The 17,520-nt window shown below is 42.4% G+C and overlaps 1 protein-coding gene across 2 annotated transcripts in view; it reads right to left on the reverse strand.

Annotated features, from left to right (window-relative positions):
* The window catches only part of LOC139747117 (metalloreductase STEAP4-like), a 76,958-nt gene extending 59,778 nt beyond the window's left edge, over window positions 1-17,180 (reverse strand). The window contains exons 1-3 of one of the 2 annotated variants that reach the window (XM_071659017.1): window positions 17,114-17,180; window positions 958-1,069; window positions 215-327 (exon numbers count right to left, since the gene is read on the reverse strand). In XM_071659017.1, coding sequence (XP_071515118.1) covers window positions 215-327; window positions 958-1,068 — 224 coding nt within the window. In that variant the 5' untranslated portion in view covers window position 1,069; window positions 17,114-17,180. Of the gene's footprint in view, window positions 1-214; window positions 328-957; window positions 1,070-17,074 lie in introns of both variants that reach the window. The other variant, XM_071659019.1, reaches the window with a different exon arrangement.
* Window positions 17,181-17,520: the final 340 nt, after the last annotated feature.

A 17,520-nucleotide genomic window follows, 5' to 3' on the forward strand; every position in this document is an offset into this window, starting at 1 on the left:
CCTAACTGGGTGTACTGAGGGGTACACGCCTAGCCTAACTGGGTGTACTGAAGGGTAAGCTTAGCCTAACTGGGTGTACTGAAGGGTAAGCTTAGCCTAACTGAGTGTACCGCAGAGTAAGCCTACACTAACTGGGTGTACTGAGGGGTACACGCCTAGCCTAACGTTAACTCAGGTGTACTGAGAAAGAAAGGGAGAGAGGGATGGTACTCACTTGATCTTGCCTCGGTTGGGGTCCCTGGAGCCGATGTAGACGGTGTAGCCGGAGTTGACCAGCCTTCGAGAGATGGCTCGCCCATAGTCACCAGACCCCAGCACCGCCACTATCTGCACCACAACAATCAACATGCACGTCAGGTTAATGCACACTCTACATAAACACAACATGCATTATGCACACTGTGCATAAACACAACATGCATGATGCATACTGTGCATAAACACAACATGCATTATGCATACTCTACATAAACACAACATGCATTAGTCTTCTACATGAATACAACATGTATTAACCTTCCACAACTACATACAAGTTGTGTTATAGGGCATCAGCCCCGCCTTCTACTCCATACACAACACTCACTAACCACAAATATGAAAGGATCAAATCTCAATCATCCATTTTCAGACTAAAGTAAGTTAGGTTGCATCAGGGGCTTCATTTGTAAACCTCTTGTGATCATAATTAAGTGCATATGGTATACACGTGCTAACGTTCACCTTCGAACGTCTGAAGGGTTTTCACAAATGCTGCACCTACAATTTAAAGTATGTGCTGCTGCATGGTCATTCATCATCTAGGTAAGACATAGAATACTTCTAAAGGGAGAGAAGCAGGAGCAGCAGCAGCCTCGTATAGGCCTGAAGGCCTTCTACAGTTCCTATACCATTATACCAAATCATGTATAGAGAGATATTCGGGGCAACAAGAGGCGTGGGCGAGGAGGAACCTACCTTGTCGGAGTTTACGGTCGGCTTCCGTTTACCATCGCCAACCACACCGTTGGCGTTGCCATTGACCCTTATAGGATCCATACTGTCCGCCCCGAACGACATGTTATCCATGCTGTCAAGAGAAAGACACAAGACTTAATAATAAATAAATTTATAAATACATAAATTAGGGAGAATATGTTTACAATGATTCATTTGGGTGATGAGACATGCATATCTGTATAAAACGAAACAAAGTGAGACAACAGCGATTGCAAAATTAAAGAAAAAAAAATTAGTAAAGCTCTTAGGCTATGGCTTAATATTACGATTAAAAATTTCACAACAGAGCGTTAACAGACAGACAAGCGCATGTTCAAAGCGAACAAGGTACCTCAACCATGGGAACCCTAAGTATGACATAATACCATACATATTTACCGGAAAACCACACTTAGGGGGATCTTATACAAACGCTACCCTGGCCAGTGTCTAATTTGTCTTCAAGCCTAAGGGTAGTTTGGCTTCCTCGAATTAAGGGAATCCAACAACAGCAAGGGGTTCTTGGAACTATCAAGTATCCATCAGTAGCTTGGCTTCCACGAAATGTTAGTTGCTTTGCCTTCCTCGAATCATGAGTAACCCGTAGACAGCTTGGCTTCCTCGAGTGCTACCCAAACTACTGGAGAACAACAACCAGAGGATTACAACGAAGTTCGTAAAGCCACAACCTCTGGAAATGAATAACAAGGGAGAGGGAAGAGGACCTCCTCAATCTATCTACTCACTATACAGAACGAAAGGAAACTGGAGCGTGGTAAACTACCTTTAAAATCGGAAAGGAAAAATGGAACGTGGGAAGCTACCTATAAATTCCGAAAGGAAAAAAATTGGAACGTGAGAAACTACCTTTAAAATCCTGCTTGCGATAAACCAGTTTACAGAAAGGATACAGTATAACAATTAGCTCACAAGAAACTGGGTTACAGACACAGACAACGAAATTAAACCATTCCTTTAAGTTATGTATCACGAGAGAACGTAATTAAGTTTCCTCAGGAAGAGCAGTCAGACGCGACAAGAGAGCATAAACAAATATTCCCCTAAGCAACAGCAGCAGCAAAACATAACATATATATAAATAAACAAACAAATAAACAAAAAATACATTTCCCCAACACCAGCGGTAGGACGTGACACTCCGTTCGTCGACAATTTCCTCAGCAACAGCAGTAGAAAAAGTGGAACAAGCAAAGCACACAGTTGTAGTGCAACTCAGGAAATCTAAATATGTAAAGCATACGCGTGGGGGGGAGGGAGAGGGAGAGAGAGGTTAAAGAACAGGGCGTCTATACATTGCGTAATACTCTCTACCAAGAAGCAAAACAAGCAGGATATTACGGGCGCCCGACTGACGAACAGACAGACGAACGGACGGACGGGCACAGAAACAAGCAGTCTTACAACTTAACAATATCAACAAACCACAAATAAGGCCCTAAAAGTATACAGCTCCACCCCCGTACCATAAAAACATAACCACATAGCCTTTACTAAGTCATTCTCTAACTTAAGAGCAAATTTACGTCGAGAAATTTAAAATTTTAAGCAGGTGTGTAGAGCTGATGAACATATCAAATGCTTCTGGTGTCGTAACTGTACACATCTTAACTGCTTTACTACCTAAACCTGACGGGAACGACTCGGCCCTAGGTGTGAGGCCAGGTCGTTATATTCAAAAAGGTCAAATGGTCGTGTTCAAGCGTCATAACAATGTGCGCAAGGGTCACACTGTTGTGTCATGAGATCAAACAGAAATGGAACAAATTCAAACCATCTGTCATTCATAGCTTCGTATGAAAGCCTGCAAGACAGAACGAGTTAAAATATTTAATAATGACGCCTCTCCTAGTTAAAAATTAATGACAGCAATTTTCCTCACGACGTAACTCCTTAATTGTTCCTGCGCTTGCCCGGAAGGCAAGAAGAGGCTCTTGCAACATTACCTACACCGGAAATAACAACAACAACAACAGAAGTACAGATATCTTATTCATGGCCATAAATAAACATTACATCATTTATATAATCTTCGCGTGGATGTTTTTTTTTTTTTTCTGTTAACACTCCGTGCTTAATGGGCATTTTTTTTTTATTGTCATTCTCTCTGTGTCGCGTCTGAGTAAATGAGAAGATAAGAAAGATGAAAGCAATTTCTCTTCTGTTTGGTGACGTGGTAGAAGCCCTACCTACCTACGAAATACGACAAAGTCCCAAAGTGCGAAGGTAAGTAGGTATTCTCGCCCACCCAACAAACATAGGGAAGGAAGAATGTTTAACAAACATGGGGGAAAGGGAATGTTTAACAAACACAGGGGGAAGGAGAATGTTTATCAAACACGGGGGAAAGAATATAATGTTTAACAAACATGGGGAAAAGAGAATGTTTAACAAACATGGGGAAAGGAAAATATTCAACATACATAGGGAGAGGAGAATGTTTAAAAAACAGAGGAAGAGGGTAATGTTTAACAATCATAATAGGGAAAAGAGAATGTTCGACAAACACATGAAAAGATAATGTTTAACAAACGTGGGGAAATGATAAAACTTTTACACTTATTCTGTCTTCCTTTTCACCCATTACGTGCCTGGCTGCCAATCCTTTCCGACATCACGAAACCTCTTATGGCGTATCTTGGTCTACTACTATTAAGTGGTTAATGCAAAACTTAACAGCAAGGATAAGTGTTTAATGCAAGAATTACAGCAAGGATAAGATACTGTGGAGGTTGGTGGTATGATGAGAAAAGAGGGGAGGGAGGGTTGGGTGAGGCAGGATGACCAACCACTCCGTCTCAGGAGACACCGCAACACCCGGCAGACCTTGACCCACCCACCGCAGGTGCACCCTCCTCCCTCCGCCGCCACAACAACAGCCCGGTTTTGCCAAGTCCCCCATCAAGCAAGAGGCCCATCAACCACACTGTCTTCTTGGGCAGTCCTACTGACCAGTCCAGTGGCGCGCCCCCCGTCTCCAGACAGAGCAATATACCACTTTCGCCTACCAGCGTTCTTTCTAAAACTATTTTTCTTGTTGCAAAAAAGTGAAATAAATATATATACCGTTACAGCTTTACGTATCATACTCAATTCTCGTCCGAATCCCATCATGCAGTTGTTTTTGACACCACAGAAGTTCCGATCATGTAAATATGGGTAATAATAGTAATAATTATAATTCAATCCTCGCTCTGCTGCCATGTCTATTTTCCCTTGTGGATTTGAATCACTCAAACTCGTAAGCCTCAACGGTACAACCCTACAGCGAAACACGACAACCGAAAACATAAAACGAAGTCTGGATCCATTGGCCCTTTAAGTGATAAACGCTACACTATCATACCCAGGGGGGAAATACCGTTGTGCTCAACGGTCGCTCTGACGCGCTTGAGGGCCATAACTTTGCGCTCAAGGCCCACCACACCACGGTGCTTAAGCAGAGGTATGATAGCAATTACGAGAACAGTAAAGAAAATCTCCAGGTCTCGCGAGAACTGGCAACAACAGAGGATAATGGCCGAAAAGAAAAACGGAAGGAAACGCATGCATTTGTTTTTACATGAACGAGAAATTGTATATCATTCTATTTTTGTTTTTGTTTTAGAAATCATACTCGATTCCACAAAATCATCTATAAATTCCTATAGAACGAGGCTCCCAGTAGTGCAGATGAGCTACTGCTTCAATGGAAAAATTACCAATACCGAGAAATTCTTAACCAATACGAAGACGGCACTTGCTGACGTCAAAAGACATTCCCTGATTGGCCGTCAGATGCGCGCCCTAAGGACCTCACTGGTCACTGAATGGACAATCCTATGATTTCCCAAAGGTATTTCCTGTTAGGGACCTGCCCTCCTACGGCAGCGTAGCCACGCTCGCCCCGGGGTCTTGTCTGGTTAATAGAATATATTCACAGAATTCAAAAAATTTCAAGACGCTTTAGGAGGATCACGCGCTTCCAAGCAAGATACTTCGAAGAGGGAAACTATGAGTGAAACTCGAGATTCTTACATCGAGTATTACCTTAAACAGGATGGAGTATATAGCATAATCTGTTAAACTAGGGTTAAGTTAGCTGGTTGGTTTGGGCTGTGGGCCTATCAACTTGCCAAGGTCGTTCAAAAGGCTTGCGCCAACGTTTAGCTTCATCCACCAACCGAAAAATGTTTAATTTTTTCAGCCGTTAAGGACAAATCAAGGACAACATACTCGCTCCAATAACTGTGGCCTTCGTGAAGCTATCAAACTCTAGACAGACTTCATTCACACCTTCAAGAGTATAAATATTTATAAAGATCCCTACACACACACATAGACACTTGTTACATCCGTATATAAAGATAACTACACACACATAGACACTTGTTACATCCGTATCACATAATGTTTATGATTCAACCTGCACTCGGCTGAACCTGTTCATCCAGAATGAGAGATGAGGGAAGGCTCATGACGAGAAAGACTTAGCTCTACCTACCATCTCCCCCATCACCACCACCAGACTCCCGCGCTTGCCATATGATCCGACCAACCCACTCCTACTACCCCATCACCCAACCGTCCTTTCGACCATTCCCCACCCACCTGCCTTACCCCATCACCCTCACACCCCACCACCACCACTCCTGTGGCTGGGGGTTCTAGGAAGAAGACCTTCCATGGCAGTTTCACCACAACGGGAATAATTCTCTGTCTACGTACATTCCGCGATCACCTACACCCTCCGCTCCTCTGTCCAGGTCCTGGATTAGTGTACTCGTTTCTGTAATGCGTCTGTATTGTCTTTAATAATAACCCTTAACCTGACGTTTTTGGGGTCGGGTTTAAGGCCACAACATCATACCCAACGGTCACAGCGTCGTGTTTTAGGGGGTAGAGGAGCGGTTCGAATCCCCCATTCTGATACCGCTGACTGGCAATGTGTTACGAGACTTTTTATCACATTCTTCGGAGCTTTTATAAACTTAATTTTGAAATATTGGTGGAAATTTTACAAAAATAAGAATTCAGTTCAACGCTTTGACATTCCACATGTGTGAGATGTGGACTGTCAGACAATAGACGGTCTGTCTGTTATTTCAAAATAAATCTGTTTGTTTAAACAATTAAGGAAAACATTAAGGCATCTCCATCCTACGACGCACCACTAGACACCGCACCTGCCTCGAGAACTGTTCACCAGGTAGTCCCCTTTGTCGCCTGCCCTCAACACTATCTTCCTCGCCATTCCTCGTCTAGGGTCGGGAGGAGACCCATTCCCCGTCACCAATCTCGAAGAGGACATTCTCGACCCGCCGAGAGACACGTCCACCTTGGCTCCAGAAGCCCACCCTTCCTTTCCCCTACTCCCCTTCACATGAGGAGATATGGCACATCTCCTCCTCCTCCACCTCCTGTGATTTTCACAAATACCTAGAAAACCAGCTGAGCCTCAAAGCCGACCCCGTTGCATCGGTTGCACCCAGAGCCTCACCTCAAACTCGGGGACCCATCTGGGTGTAAGGACCCAATAATCTCTCTCTCTCTCTCTCTCTCTCTCTCTCTCTCTCTCTCTCTCTCTCTCACACACACACACACACACACACACACACACACACGCCCTACGACACCTAGAGCCATCCAGGAAGCTGTTGTGACACACCGTGACCCAATAGGAATGCGCCTGCCTGTGTCGCCAGGAGCGGGACCTAACGACAACTCCCTCGGCCACCTGGCCTCGTCGCGTAGTCTCGTGCCGGGTGGAGGAGGCGGAGGCGTTGGCCGTCATGATGAAGGAGCGGCCAGAAACTTTTTATCAGTGCGCCCGTCGGGCAGAGCCAGTGTGGGCCAGGCCAAGACACTGACCACCTCATTCACACGTAGACGAACGTCGCAGACAAAACACTCCAGGAAGCTGGAGACAAATGTTTTATTTGGCGTTCCATTACGCCCCCAGGTTAGAAGCAGTATTTCAGGTATGAGGGAGTGAACGCGACTGTGGATGGACGCATCGGGGTAATAGTGAGTCATAGGGTGGGAGAAGGAGCCCTAGAGCCCTGGGGACATAAGGAAGTGCGTTGAAGGGAACATCAGACCAAAGACGGGTATTTCTGAAGGTATATATATATAAATACACTAGTCCCCCCACAAAGTTGTATGAACGAGTCTTGACCCCTGAATGGAAAAGGGCGATGGTGGGCAGACAGACGTGCTGGGAGCTGACCAGGATGTAATGAAATGCTTCGACCATATGGAGAGGATGATCGAAGAAAGACGAGCTAAGAGGATCTACGTGTCAGAATTGGAAGGCGAAGAAGGAAACCCGAGAAAAAGAGAAGAAAGGATGGACGACGAAAAAGGCCTTGAAATACCGAGAGACGTGCACGGGATAGGATAAAGTGGAGCGATGTAGTATACGGGGGACGACGTGTCACTGGGTTGAACCAGGGTATATGAAGCTCTCACAGAAACTACTGAGAGTGGTGTGTGAGGCCTGGGTGTGGGATGGTGAGGCCTGATTTCTGTGTAGAGTGTAGAACAAGGATGTGCGCGGGCACGTCTGCCACCAGCTGCTTCCAATCTAAGGAGAGAAACAGCGAACATTTGAAAAGAAAAAAAATTCCCAGATGCCGGATGAATATACAAAATACCTGACTGCTTCGAAGCCAACTCAAATTTCATAATAATCCCTGTCTAGTCATAATGCTGGTCAGAGAAAGTGGGCAATAACCTGTAAAGGAAGACACTGTGGCTGCTGACCCATGAGAATCAACTTTTAAATCAATAAAACTAGTTCGAACCAGCCCTTATTTTTTTTTTCCTAGCCTGCTGGCCTACCTGGTATTAGGCTAGAGACATTAATGGTCGTGATTAAATTGAGAGAGAGAGAGAGAGAGAGAGAGAGAGAGAGAGAGAGAGAGAGAGAGAGAGAGAGAGAGAGAGAGAGAGAGAGAGAGAGAGAGAATCACACACACGAAGGCACTAGGGCATGTATTATCTGACTTGACATTTTGAGCAGGACGGTGTGATGATTAAAAAGGTAATGACCTTTTGACCTGACCTTCATGGGTATGGTCAAAGGCTAGGTCATCACCACATGCTATAGGATCGTACCTCACAGATCGTACAGTCGTGCTTCAGGGGCAACCCGCACCATAATATACACCAGAGCACCAGCATAAGTCAATAACCAGCAAGAGCCTTCATTAACTCCAACCTGAGATCTTCTTTGACACATTACATAAGCCAGTAATACAGCTCTTCACCCCAAACATGACCAGCAGTTGATCACCAACAACTTAATAATAATAACCCAGCCTTACCTGTATAAACTAATTAGCTCTAATCATAGCAATCACAGGTCAGCTTCAGTTGTATAAACATAATCAACTCTAATCATTGTAAACATAACTTAACCTTAATTATATAAACATAATCAGCTCTACTCACAATAAAAAGCCTTATTTATCAAAACATTATTATTATCTCTATTCTCAGCAAAACACTATTAGCTTTAAATATCTATCTATCTAAACAATCTATCTATATGTATATATATATATATATATATATATATATATATATATATATATATATATATATATATATATATATATATATATATACGAGGCGTTTTAATGACGACATGGGTGATGTGTACATGGGTAAGGTTAAGACACTAATCTCTTCTTCTAAGAAGTGTTAAATCGGTAAGGTCGGAGGCAGCAACGGTGGTAACCCGTGGAGGAAGAACCTGTGTGGTCACAACCGTGAACCAGGTAACACATTCTTAACTGTCTCGAGGAGAAAAGCGAAGAGGGGAAAACCGCGCAACGTTCTGGCAATACTTGGTGTCTACGAAGCTCTCTCTCTCTCTCTCTCTCTCTCTCTCTCTCTCTCTCTCTCTCTCTCTCTCTCTCTCTCTCTCTCTCTCAAGGACTCAAACCTAAGATGGTACATGTGTGTGTGTGTGTGTGTGTGTGTGTGTGTGTGTGTGTGTGTGTCAACAGTAATCAAAACATTCGTGTCTCGCAATGATTACAAGCAATGAGGGAGGAATGATGGCGCTCTAACTTATCCCTCGCGTTCATCTCCATCCTACAAAAGTTCTCTTAACCCTCCTGAAGGAGGAGAGGAGGAGGAGGAGGAGGACGAGGAGGAAGGGGAGGAGGAAGAGGAGGAGGAGGAGGAGGAATGAAGGAGGAGGAGGAGGAGGAATGAAGGAGGAGGAGCAGGAGGAGGAGGTCATCATCGAAGCCTCGTAAACCCACTGCCTCGCCTTCGTTACCCCGACATGGCGACAGCAGGTCAGGTCTGGTCTGTCGCCTCCAGCAGGACCCTCGGCCTATCATAATGCAACATTTACAAACTCAAAGTGATTATGAAGCGGTTCATATTTCCACACTAGAGGCTACTTCCCACCCCCCTTGCCCCCCCGGGACTGAAGAGAGGCCATGTCACCCCGCCCATGTCACCAGCCCAGGTATTTCTAAAACCTGTACTACATGTCTAAGCAGGTCACCGGAAGAGTGTGATGATTTTCAAACACAGGTAAGGGAATATATAGGGTGACCTGTGACCTGTGGGGCCCGAATCAACAAGGGAACCAGGTCGCCACTTGACACAAGCCCGTGTTAACTACCCTAACTGTCACGTCTACCTGTTCAAACGTGTTAACTACCCTAACTGTCACGTCTACCTGTTCAAACGTGTTAACTACCCTAACTGTCACGTCTACCTGTTCAAACGTGTTAACTACCCTAACTGTCACGTCTACCTGTTAAAACGTATTAACTACCCTAACTGTCACGTCTACCTGTTCAAACGTGTTAACTACCCTAACTGTCCGTCTACCTATTAAAACGTGTTAACTACCCTGTCACGTCTACCCTACCTGTTAAAACGTGTTAACTACCCTAACCGTCACATCTACCTGTAATTTTAAGGGTATATTAACTCGGGCCTATCAAGTACGGGACATCCTGGCAAGCTGGGGCACAGGGGCCCCAAAATACTGCACGATAAAGGGGGTCAGAAACCAAGATGTAAACAATTCCTTTTTAAGATCCGTCTCTCCCACACACAACAACATGCACGTCATATGCAACGAGAGGCGGGTCCCCAAGCACACTCTAGGTGTTCCCCAGTTGGTCAAAACAGCCTCCCTGCAGCAGGATATATATATATATTTCCCTGGGGCGTGGTCACCGTACACCTCTCTCTCTCTCTCTCTCTCTCTCTCTCTCTCTCTCTCTCTCTCTCTCTCTCTCTCTCCTACTGACGAAGGGATGGCGATCCACACCTTCAGGATAAGACTTCAATGGTTCGTTCCTTCTCACACGTCCACTTCTCTGGCTTCCCTTGGTTAACGCCGTCATGTAATCAACCCGTGTCAACACGCCTACGCCAAAGTCACACAATTAACACAAAAGAGTTTAACTCACGCTAACAACCCTGCGCAACTCACAACACGCAAACTCTTTTAACACAGTCACAACACACAACAAAGATGATCAAAAAGGTAAACAGACGACTCTTGGACCAAGATATAATATTATCCACATCAAAAGCCATCATCTCATATTCCCCACCCCCCAAAATAAAAGCCTAGTAATAGAATTCATCAGTCTCGTTCACAGCTTGGGTCGTGAGAGGCTCTCTCTCTCTCTCTCTCTCTCTCTCTCTCTCTCTCTCTCTCTCTCTCTCTCTCTCTCTCTCTCTCTCTCTCGGCCAAACACCGCAACACTTCCCTTGCCTCGTCATCCACTGTGATCAGTTTTTTTTTCTCTCTCTCTTCCTTCCAGTGCTTCTTATTCCCTTGAGCGTTGCTTCAACCCAACCCCACATCAACACGAAATACCGTGAATAAATGTATTCATTATGCATCATACAACGTATTAGAAGCGCAGGTCTCCCACCCGCGCAGCTACACTTCAATACGTGTGAGTGACTAGGTGTCAACAACCCCTGCGAAGTAATTTACTTGATGAACTAATAATTCACTTTTGGCCGCAGGAAGTGCGACCACCGCCTTCTCTCCAACGGTAATGTGTGTGTGTGTGTGTGTGTGTGTGTGTGTGTATGTGTATTTCCCTACCTAGCCTTACGAATGGTGAGGGTGTTTTAAACACTCAATGGGCCCCACCTCATACCCTCTTTAGCTTGAGCTGAGCTGGAAAGATCCTTCCAGACTTCCTCACTTTTCATTCTCTAGCTTCCAGTCCTATCCACTTGCTCTGGACTTCCTTCTCACTTCAAAAATACAATTGTGGGTGACTCAAGTCCTCCCAAGAATCCTACGGTATCCTTCCTTCACACGAAGGAGGTCAATCGAAGGTTACACCTCCTCACCACGTGGATCGTGCCACTTAATACTTTTCTGGTGCCATTCTATGCAACGCTCCTTTCGACTCTCTCCTGTAGTTCTAAGCAGCTCCTCAGGCGAGACGCCCAGCCTACCGCGGTACACTGCAACTTCGGGGTGGATGAACTTACGTATGTACTAAGTCGTGAACATCTGCCTAGATTCCTCACTCGGTCTACTGAAGGAGTGTCTCTTCTGAGGCTAAACCAAAGCATATGTTTGCCTCCCTCACAGTTCTCATTTGGTGAAGCAGGTTCAACGTGGCGTTAACGTTTTAAGGTACACTGTCAATATAAAAACTCAATGACTAATCTTCATCAGTACAATATTGACAGCCTGGTCTGTTCAAACCCCATTTTCATCACTTAACCCATTTTCTCGGCTTCGATTTCACCAGCCACCTAACTCTATTACAACAGTATCTGTCTGAGGTCTGTCCAATATTTTGCAGTCCCAGACGCTTCGCATTTCTCTCACCACTTCGGCATCATCAGCAAAAACAAGTCTAATTCTGTTTATATATATATATATATATATATATATATATATATATATATATATATATATATATATATATATATAACATATATATATATATATATATATATATATATATATATATATATATATATATATGTATATATGTATATATATATATATATATATATATATATATATATATATATATAACATATATATATATATATATATATATATATATATATATATATATATATATATATATATATATACATATATATATAATTTGCCTCTCATATTAGGAAAGGCAGGAATGTGCTTAAAATGCACTCCAATTTACTACACCTAGATGCTTTTAAGTGTAGATTATATAAGTGTATACAGTCTACATCTACCAGCAAAGTTTCGAGGGTGAAGAAGGATCATGACAGACAACATTTTGCAGGAACTACCGACCGTAATTACCTGACAAACGTTCCACTTTACTCTCCATGAACGTTCGTCCCTCTCGCCCTACAAAGACGTTTATTCATTTCATTCTCACCCACCATGAACGTTTGTCATGTGACCTTGAACAAACGTTTTCCCTCTCATCCTACATATACATTTCTTTTCAACTCTCATCACACACGTTTGTCCTCTCTCGTCAGACAAAACATTTTTCTCTCCCCTGAAATCTTTATTTCCCTCACATCCCCGCAAAAACGTTTTCACCCTCACTCACCCATCACGTTTGTCCTCACCCTGCACAAACGTTTTCTTACCATTCTCACTGTGCACACACATTTTTCCTATCTTATTCTGCAAAAGCTTTTAATTATCTCGCACGTTTACCCTTACCCCGCACGAAAAATGTTCTCTCGCCAACCACACACGTTTGTTTGTAAGTGATAAAAACGTCTTTCCAAACACTTTCACACGCCATAAACGTTTCTCCACCTACTCTCATCCTCCACTCGTTTGTCGTCTCACCCTCGGCCCGCTGCAAACGTTTGCTTTCACTCTTGCTTGCCATAAACGTTTGTACTCATAACCCTCTTTCATCACACTAAAAGCTTACCCACCCACCAATATGGTCATTACTCGCATTCGCTATCTATAACTGTCTGTCCTCAAACAATTTGCCAACAAAACCACAAAAAAAAGTTTCATGTCATGCATCAGTCATCATTACTTGCCGTCGCTTGCTTTAAACATTAACCCACACTCGCCACAAGACCTCACGAACGTTTTTAATATCCAAGGCACTTCTGATGTACGTTTATTCCCTTTTCCTTACCAGCATAAACGTTTTTTTTCCCCCCCTCCCCTCTGACCCTCTCTGGCCAAAACCCTGTCCGTCCACTTTCTCAACGCGACCTTGAGCTACCATTCCCGCCCTACCAAGTAAGATTATCCAAGGTTAATTCAACAATGCATCAACCTTAATCTTTCTGACATTTCGAAGCGAGATAATCACCCACCTAATCGCGTCTCATCTCCATCAAGGACAACTTGTCATCGCAAACGACCAGGAATTTGAGATAAAAAAAAAAAGTTTCCGGTATAATTTCAATAAATTAATCTTGTCAAACGAAATTAAAAACGTCTTCAGCGATACAGCAATTACAATCTTCATTTTCATTTCGTCGAAATTCCATCTAATCTTTTCATAATTTTGTGCAGTTTGGGCCCAAATCAATGCCAAACGACCAGGAAGCTTCGATAGATTTAAAAATTCGAATAAAAAAAAATTCCGGGAGAATTTCGATAAATTAATCTTGTTAAATGAAATTTAAAAAAATCGTCTTCAACGACACAGCAATTACAATCTTCAATTTCTTTTTGTGAAAACTCTTATCATCCATAAATCTTTACATAATTTCGTGTAGTTTGGGACATGAAATCTCATTCGTGCAGGACGCGTTATCTATGGCCTAACTACGAAATTCTACTATCTATCTTCAGCAACTGTTCAGCGTCGGGTAAAATAAAGTTAGCTTACAGAGCTCACGTCAGAGAGAGATCTCTTCACCTATTACATAATCTCCAGCGTATTAACGCGTTCTTAATCCACTTGAGAACGTTTTACGATCCTACGATACGAAGACGATACGATCCTATGAGCACTACGACTCTCGGACATGAACGTAAGATCCTTTGAGGAGATCGATAACCAAATAATTATGGTTCCGTCGTGCTCATAAGGTCGCATCGACTTCCTCAAGGAAACAAAACTCCCAAATGCATTTAAGGCTAAAATATTCTCTACCTAACGCACAAGAAAATTTATACTTTTAATTCTAATTTCATGACCAAGGCAATGTAAAACCAATCGTATGACGGAGGGATAAAACATATATATAAAATACAGTAACTACCTTACCCAAAGCAACCTAGGACCCAACACGAACAACGGATTTCCAGCGATGTTCAGTTGTTATTTGATTGTCTTAAGGAACCTGATTCCACACGTATTAATACCATTTCCTTATCGGCTGATGCATCAGCGCCGGCTACATACGGGTTTGGGCAATTTAAAAAAATCTCTGCTTACTAGACCTCAATGAATTCCAGCTTGAATTAAATATAAGATTGTGATTAGTTCGACTAGATAAACATGATCCTGGCCTACTCAATCAGGATGGACAAGATTCTGGCTTACTCGACCTGGGTAAACAAGACTCTGGCTTACTCGACCTGGGTAAACAAGATTCTGGCTTACTCGACCTGGATAAACTAACTTTTGGATTAATCGACACGGATAAATTAGATTATGCCTTACTCTATCAGGATAAATAGACTATTTGTTCGTCTAACTCGACCTGAGTAAATACGATTAATTTTCCTTACTCGAGTGCATATACGGTTTTTTTCCTGCCTTAAAAGGCAAGGATAAGCAAGAAACTGCCTCACTCGACTTCGATAATTCGAGCTTACTTGACCTGGATAATGATCACAGCTTACTCAACATGGATAAGTCATTCTGGCTTATTCCACCCGGACATATGTAAGACTGGCCTACTTGGACGAGAATATTCTAGCTGACATGGGCTACAAAAAAAAATAGACAACCATAATTTCAGCTTTCGTGTACCTGCCGAACAGGGTTTGGTTCATATGAACAAGTTACTGAAATGCTGACCTCTTAGAGACGCAAGATATCTAAGCTTGCGGACTCACTTTACATTTATACTGTACATTTTTCTCCATCTGTGATTTGTTACTAAGTATTTGCTTCTAAAGATGTGTTGAAATACACGAAAGCGCTTCAGCAAATTTTCCTGCTTTGATTTCCCCGTCTGCTTTGAGAATACATCATATAATATATATATGACGTATATTTCTTGAACACTCGCATGTCTACCAAATGGCGTCCTAGCTTCGTCTCTTCTATGCATATCAACTGACTTATATTTCTCTCTTGTCTCTCCCCTGATGATGTGATTATTACACGAAAGTGCACTTGAGAACTTATCGTGCTTCATTTTCCCCGTGGACTGATATATATATATATATATATATATATATATATATATATATATATATATATATATATATATATATATATATTACCCAGAACCAAGTGGTGTGAGTCGTCAAGCTACCCAGCACCTCTTTCTACAGGCTTCACTACTTCTTTGTAGGGAAATTTACACTCCTTAGAAGAGATGGTTTTTGAAAAGACTGTACTCCCGCTGACACAACTACGCTCAAGTGACTTCACTAACGGTGTAGTCTCTTGCAGGTAGAGCCCGGTAACACAAACACACACACACACACACACACACACACACACATATATATATATATATATATATATATATATATATATATATATATATATATATATATATATATATATTTCTGGAGTGAACATATTCTATTAGTAATGGAAATAAAGGTCCAAGGATGGATGAAGAACCAGATCACTAAATGTCGCCGACAGTCGACCTTAAGACCCACTTGACAGACTGGCAGTAAAACTGGTCACCACATGGCTGGCACTCGACCCAAAACAAATGAGCCAACTTCAGACAATCAGCAATCGACTTTAAACCTCCTACTTATTCCCAGCAAGGATTTAATTCGAAACACCCAAAAAAAACTTTTTTTTTTTAAATCTTCAGCACGAAACCTAATGAAATATGAAACATCGCTTGGCAGTCAACCTTAGAAAGAAAAAAAAATGGTGTCATCACTTTATCTCGAAATATCATAGTTCGCAAAGCACCATAATTACGAAAATTATGTATTAAAGATCCGACAATTTGCGACTCACAGAATCTTAAGGTTATACGACAGGTTTGGATTTACGATGTTTCCGACTATCATATCTTTGGAATAATTTTCTCTCGCAATGTCAAGGTTATTTCACTTAGAACCACAGAATAAAGTTTACGCAAAATCAACACTTTCCAATTTCATGCAAACAAACACAGGGTCCCGAAAAAGGAAAATACACACCTGTCCACACTTCTCTAACCTTTGAGAAGAGTATGTAGATCACCAAATGCCAATCTTAGGTAGGGACTCAGAATACCTACAAAACAAACTACAGTTACTTGAATCAACAACACTTTTTCCAGGCTTCCCTAAAGAACGAATCACTTATACATAATTTTCTCAACCCATCTTCGTTACTAGCAAACTCTAAGACACTTAATACACTAGTAATCTTCGACTTGATCTCTACGCTTGAGGTAAACAGGACAGTAGCTTTCAATATGTGTTTACACTGTGGTATAGACATGCTAACAACCCTTAGTCCTAACCATGACAACAACAGATCAGCGTCATAGAGTCAATATATATATCACTTGTAGCAAATATGATCAAAAGTAATATTACCGTTTTGGTCATCCAGCGAATTTTGTTGGGTTACGTTAGGTTTGGTTGAGTAAGGACTGATTCAGAGGAAGTTGTGTTTTTCGATGGTTTACGATGTCTTTTGAGGGATTCTGACCCTCATTTCCATAGCAATTGTAATTTTTTTTAAGGATTTCTCCCGCCCAAAACCCCACTTCCCAGTAATGGTTTTCCAATACAGTTGGATTAAGAGGGGTTACCTCAAAAAAGTGATTTGCGCTAGAACTGAAGGTCAGACTCGTACGGCAAAACACATCCATAAAAACCATCGGAAGAACATAATTTCAAACAGGTGGATGCCCCCAAAACTGGCAATTTTACCTGAAGACATTCCCTGCAGTTAGTCTACATATCTAAAGCATGGAATCTCATGCACATATGAGAAAGAAGAGAGGGACAGACCACCACCAAAATGTGCAGGCTGGAGAGTCGTCCACTCACGTCGGCGAGTTCACAAAGTTAACGTACAACACCCACCACCGTCTGCGAAGCACTGACGTCCTAAAGGAACTCACAACAGACCAAGGTTGAACACTTCCAAGTGTAGTTGCCATGTACTCATTTATGACTCACGGACCTCATGGCCGCAGGAAATGGATCCAAGCATGATACAGCCTTCAGAAACTTTAAAATGATCCTTCAAGAATCGGCAGGTACCACTCCCTTCAGTCTCTTATATCACCATAAACCATCTCTTCACCTTTTAAATGGCCTAACGACCGAGACTTGCGACAAAAATTGCTACCAATGGCAATATTATATCTTTACGTAACTCTGGACTTCCAACTTGTATAACTTCTTCGCTAGGATGTTAATTGACGACATTTCACACATCGCCTCTCGTTTAA

Source organism: Panulirus ornatus, chromosome 67 (genome assembly GCF_036320965.1).
Source record: "Panulirus ornatus isolate Po-2019 chromosome 67, ASM3632096v1, whole genome shotgun sequence".
Taxonomy (NCBI): domain Eukaryota; kingdom Metazoa; phylum Arthropoda; class Malacostraca; order Decapoda; family Palinuridae; genus Panulirus; species Panulirus ornatus.